The sequence below is a fragment of the Sesamum indicum genome, linkage group LG6, assembly GCF_000512975.1.
Source record: "Sesamum indicum cultivar Zhongzhi No. 13 linkage group LG6, S_indicum_v1.0, whole genome shotgun sequence".
Lineage (NCBI taxonomy): Eukaryota > Viridiplantae > Streptophyta > Magnoliopsida > Lamiales > Pedaliaceae > Sesamum > Sesamum indicum.
In genome coordinates this window covers 17,437,761-17,443,824 of record NC_026150.1, presented here as the reverse complement: position 1 = coordinate 17,443,824, position 6,064 = coordinate 17,437,761, and the positions used below count along the sequence as shown (strand labels likewise).

Sequence of the window (6,064 nt, the reverse complement as noted above, 5' to 3'; positions counted from 1 at the left end):
CCATAATTGAGCCCAAACTCCTGCCCTGCCCGCCACGTTGCAACACTCAGGCATGGTAGCACGCTCCAACCAATCACTCGGTTTCCGTCCTATCATTGCCCACCCTGTCACATGAAACCCTGTACTTTCAGCCGTCCCTCATAAATCCAGGAATTGACTTCCTTGGGTAATTATTAAGCTGCATCCGGTTCCACCCCACATCGAATGTACCCTTCATACACACCTTCTGATTATAAATAAAAAATTATTAGTGCATGTTTACTTTCTTCAACTATTTTGTATTAGACTAATAATACAGGCTAGTCCATATTTATTTTATTAGGTTGAGATTTATTATTTAAGAAATGGCTTATAATGTTCATATCATTCTATAATTGAAAACGCGTCAATCTCATTTTCATTATATTGAAGTATGCAAAAGTAATTTTTATTGAATAATCATATCACGCATATAAATTTCACTTTAATTACGTATTTCAATTATCACATATTGACTGGACAACATACTAATGGAGATGTTCATTTCGATTGACATAATCAAAATTTTTGTATGTCATTTATCGAACCCGAAATAGTCCGGTTTGATTCATATTATACCGAACTAGTTGAAATTTAAAAAAAATAAAACTAAATAATCGAATTAAAGAAAAAAAATGAAAATTTCAGTTGAATCGATTTGTCGAGCGATAAATTGAATAGTGGACGCCCCTAGGGACTAGTACAGGTGATCAAACTTCATCTGCTTAGAAAATTCGGAAAGCTAAAGGAACGGTTGAAAAAAATACGATATCGTAGGCCTGGCCGTAGGATAATTTATGACCTCAGAGAGCGTTGGATTCTCTGCACACGTCTTCGAGGGGGGTTTATGTAAAACTGCCAAATTTCCAGCTATCATTTTCACGCATTGGCGTCATCAAACTTTCATCACCGTCGGTCACGATCGACCCCTGTTTTACAAATTTCCAACTGTATGAAAAAAACATCAAAAGAGTATGAGAAAATCAGATCGCAACTTCATTTTGAATTTTTTTGCTTTCAGCCTTTTCAATTTGATCAAGCTGTTTGTACCTATATAAGGAGCCCCCTCTTTGTTGATTCAGAAAATTTGCTTCAAATTTTGGAAAGTTCTTCAATCGTCAAGCTATACATACTGTACTGCATTGTGTATTTTGAAAAGTTTATGTATTTTCTCTCTCTGTTTTTCTGTGTGTGCGGTTGGCGAGTTAGCAGGGAGGACTTAGAGGAGTTGATCGCCGACAAGGACATCGGGATCTAAAGTTCGTTATCCTGAAAGTTTTTATGTTTAAATTTTTTGGTTAAGTTGTGCTATTTTTGCCATTTCTCTTTTGGTTTGTTGTTTTTTGGGGGATGTTTTTAATTTTGGGACGTGAAGTTTGAGAAACAGATATTTACGAATCTTCGTTCTGTAGATTTGGCCATTGAATAATTTGACTAGAAGTTGGGTGGGAAATTCAAAGACATGCATTTGGTTCTGTGAGAGATGTGGATTGGAGAAACTGAACTGCGTTTTGTTGTGGATTTGGTGTTTCATTGACAATTTTGATCTCGACAAAGTTAAAACATGTATTTAAGGATGCCTCTTTATTTCGTAATGCTTGGTTTTTATGTGCATGCATGTCTATCTTTTATTCTTGATGCATGGTTCCTAAATTGAAACTATAAATTCTGAATCTTCTTTTAGGAGGAAGTGCGTTCCGACCTCTTGATTGATATAGCTACGACTGATGTGTGTGGAAAAAGTAAAATGCTGCTTTTTGTTACGGGGTTATTGTGTCCTTTGCGTTCCATGTTGTTTATTTTTCTGAAAATTCCCAGTTTTTACTTGTATGGATCAATCTCGTCTGCTGGTGTTTCACGTAGCAGCCAAGGAAACTATCAGCCATATAGCTGAAATTTTCCTGTTAGATACAGTCTGTATAGGTGTTGATGCTAGAAGCATTGACCTCACAATCCGCTGCATGCTTTTTAAGGATGCAGTGACACTTTTTTTGTCATATAACCATACGTCTTCTCCTGAGGTAGATCTTCTAATATTGCTTGACGACATACTTGTTTCTTGTTGGATTTGGATTATCCGGCTAGTGACTACTTGGACACAGTTTTTCATTTTTCTTTTGTCGTATATAGAAGTTTTCTTGTTACCATCCCAACAGAAATGGTGGAAGTGTTGTAAGAAAGGTGTCTGGATCATTTAAAATATGGACTCATATTTAAACATAAAAATAAATGCTTAGTGCAATTTTCGCGGCTTCTGTTATCAAGCACAAAATACCAGTTGGCCATGAAAGATTATTCGACACATGAACCGTATAGCATGTTGATTGTGTTACATGTTTTCTGTGAGGCCAGTATTTTCATTACAATGATATATAAATTTTTCTAAGAAAAAGAGACTTCTATTTCTGGTCTGATAATGTGAACACAAGAGAATTCAGATTCTCTCCTTCTTTTAGGGCCAAAATTTTAGTTGCATGGGTATATCTAAAATATTGTCTTATGACTAAGTGAGAGTATTTGAATGAGGAACTTTTCTGTGGGTTAGTAATTTGTTCTGGAGCAGTTGGGAAGAGATGCACTTTGGTCGCCAGTATCTCTCTATTGTCATTATGTTGAGAAAGTATAAGTTTGAGTAATTAGTTAGAAAGGGCTCTGGATGTGAGAAGTGCTGAACTAGGCATCTGAATCAAGTTATGAGAAGTCAACTTCAAACCCATTTCCTAGTATCACTTGTCATATTTCTACTTCGCAACATATGCCCAGCACTCCACCTTGGTGGAGTTGATTTAAAGTTGATTCGGACATGTTTGCTGTACTTGCCAGTCGTGTACTGGATATCGCACTCCAACCTGATAACCAGATGCCAATGTAGGGTGCCTAACATAGTTTATTAATAGCTATATATGATAGGAGATAAGGTTGGTCCAAAAGTACACAGTGAAATACCTCTTAGAGTCCACTGCATGCTACTCTTTTTAATTGCTGTTGTTTCAACTGTGAGTTTTACCGCCATCAACTAAAATAGTTGGAATATCAAGGAAAAATTCTGAACATTTTAGGAATATTTGACTGCGGACAAGGCATTATTAATGAGATACCTTACAGCTAGGTTTCTGATTGAGAGATGACGCTGGATATGAAAGTTGTGGCTTCTCTATTTAAGTTATCATGTGGTGAAGAGGAGACCGTGCAGAATACTGGACTGAGGTAGGTCTTTCCTCTTGAGGACAAGGATAAAAATTCATCCCTGCAACTGCTCACACTTCAAACCTTTGCTACTCCGACTTCTAAAGGCGTTTGATCCTTTTCGATTGCTTTGACCGTAGGTTGAGCTCCCCATCCATGATGTCCATTTAGAGGATTTGGACTTCAAGAATCAAGTGTAATGCAAAGATTACTATATGCAGCTGGAAGCTGTGGAGTTCCAGAATGCTGCATGATTTTTGTTAATTGGCTTTCTTGTAGATCTACTTGTTTTGCTGAATTCTCTTCTGTAGGATTTTGTGACTGGAGCTCTTCATCCATTGTTGGATTTGTTGTCGCTGATTGAATCTGTTGCAGCAAATATGCAAGAAAAGCTACATGATCTTGAGGTGTCGCCCATATGGAGGGCGCATAGACTAGAAATACATGCATAGGTTTAGGCTTTGCCTAAATTTGTTTCTGAATGCAGGTGCTTCACCCATTACCAGCTGTCTAGGTATCTGTTAGTCCAAGTTCATACAGTTCAATGGCATTTGCGGCTGCTAATCATTCTGGCATTCGTCATGCTGAGCCCAAAATCTCAGAGAACATGTTAGCTGTGGAGAATAAGATTGCAACTAGCATCAACGCTATTGTGTCAAACTTGCAGCCTTCCCCTGAGGAGCACATTCCCGCAAAAGAGTCACTGTCTCAGGGAAAAATTACTGGCACTGAAGCACTAGATAAAGGATACCTGAAGTACGGGTATGTTCTTCTAGCTATATGTATTAACTATACTTGATACTGTGCTCTTAATTGTACCTTGGTTGGCAGGTGTTCTCATTATCGTCGGAGGTGCCAAATCAGAGCTCCTTGTTGCAATGAGATATTTGATTGTCGTCACTGTCACAATGAGGCAAAGGTAGGTTAATGGTCATACCGTTTCTGATAAAGGTTTTCTCTTGTCTGTGCTTACTTTGTCGGGGCTGTCATATTGCTGTTATATTGTTGTTTACGAGAACTTTTATGTGTCAAAAACTAAGAATATCGCATCAGTGAAGAATCAAATACTCATTTAGTTGACCCTGCATGGTAGGAGGGGTGGCGCAGGCTTGCCTGTGATTTCCTTTCCACCTAAAGTTTGTTGTCATCTATGTATCGTAAAAATGTAAAATGAAACTGACTTGTTTATTCTGATCAACAGAACAATATTTGCGTTGACCAAAAGCTCAGACATGATGTCCCTCGCCACTTAATTGAGAAGGTGTGCTTTTGCTTGGATCCTTTCAGTTCCGTTTTTCCTATTTTGCACCCACCTCTTTATTTCTTTAAACGCTCTATTTTTTATAGGTTGTGTTCCTTGAAAACAATCTGCTTATTTGCAGGTCATATGCTCACTTTGTGACACTGAACAGGAGGTTAGTTTGTGTGCCTACGCTACATGCTTTCTTCCATCAAATAGTTGCCGGATTGGGTACAGGGGAAAACCTTTTTTGAAAAATCTATTTGATCAGTTCTCTGTTTGTTGATAAAAATAAGTTCTACTGTTTTTACTCTTTTCAGTGACATTTAAGAAACTTTCAGAACTTTCTTTATTTCTGTGCCTTTTATATTTGTTGGCTGAGATGGGGGTCTACCGGATCATGTTTTCACTTCATTCTGGTTGTGGATGACCTTGTGGAGAATTAGATCAATATATTTGTTGGCTGAGATGGGGGTCTACCGGATCATGTTTTCACTTCATTCTGGTTGTGGATGACCTTGTGGGAGAATTAGATCAATATATTCTTGGTTTTTCGCTTAAACTGTCTCTCAACTCAGATATTGTTCTCTTTGGGGTTTATTCTCAGGTTCAACAAGTTTGCACAAATTGTGGTGTATGCATGGGAAGATACTATTGTGCAATTTGCAAGCTATTTGATGATGACGTGAGTAATAAGCATCCTCTTGTCTGCGTGATGATTTTTGTTGAGTGGCTTGATCAGGCACCAAATGTGGCATGGAAAATGTTCCACAAAAAATTTGGTCATATTGCACATGTTGTTATAAGCTTGTCAATGGGTAGGTCTTACCCAAGCCCAAACCTTGAGAGGACCCAAAAGATTAACTCAGACTCGTACCCTACCCAACCTATTTTACCCCACTCAAGACGCATGGGTCTCTAGACCCAACCAGACCTAGTGCTTGGGTATGGTGAGACCCAGACCCGATTTTATTTTCTTTTTTTTCTTTTTTATTTCCAACTCATTTTTTTCTGCAAATCATACTAATTATTTTTTTATTATTTTCCATTTTTACTCATACTTTATAGAGGTGTATAATTTGGTTAACCAAACCGAACCAATCGGTTAACCAAAAGTTTTGGCGTACCGAAAACAAAACCAAAATGATTAGTTTGGTTTGGTTATAACCAAGTATTTTTTTAGTTTAGTTCAGTTCAGTTAATATCCAAAACCAAATTCATAAGAAAAAAAATCTGCCAATTAATTAATTTAATAGTTTTTTATTTTTATATTTTAAATTTAAAATAAGTAGATGTAATTATATTATTATAATATAATATATATTTATAATTTATAAATATAATTTATATTTTAATGTACTTTATAAAACTATAATATATTATATAAATACATTTTTTAATTTTGGTTGTTTAGTTGGTATGGTTAACCAACCTAACCAAACTTTACCGACCAATTGTACCTATTCTTTTAAAAAAAATAACCGAAAACTGAATAGAATTTTTTGGTTCGATTTTCGGTACAAACCGAAGAAAACTGGTTGAACCGAACTTTTAACACCCCTAATAATTTATCAATAAATTCATAATCATTGAGATCAATTATAATAAATTCTTTTTTTG

The 6,064-nt window shown here is 36.4% G+C and overlaps 1 protein-coding gene across 5 annotated transcripts in view; it reads left to right on the top strand.

Moving 5' to 3' along the window:
• Nucleotides 889-6,064, top strand: part of LOC105164787 (E3 ubiquitin-protein ligase MIEL1) — a 7,528-nt gene continuing 2,352 nt past the window's right edge. Inside the window, exons 1-7 of one of the 5 annotated variants that reach the window (XM_011083556.2) lie at nt 890-1,277; nt 3,124-3,225; nt 3,345-3,966; nt 4,036-4,123; nt 4,406-4,465; nt 4,587-4,619; nt 5,052-5,129. In XM_011083556.2, coding sequence (XP_011081858.1) covers nt 3,749-3,966; nt 4,036-4,123; nt 4,406-4,465; nt 4,587-4,619; nt 5,052-5,129 — 477 coding nt within the window. In that variant the 5' untranslated portion in view covers nt 890-1,277; nt 3,124-3,225; nt 3,345-3,748. Of the gene's footprint in view, nt 3,226-3,344; nt 3,967-4,035; nt 4,124-4,405; nt 4,466-4,586; nt 4,620-5,051; nt 5,130-6,064 lie in introns of all 5 variants that reach the window. The other 4 variants (XM_020694463.1, XM_020694464.1, XM_020694466.1 and 1 more) reach the window with 4 other exon arrangements.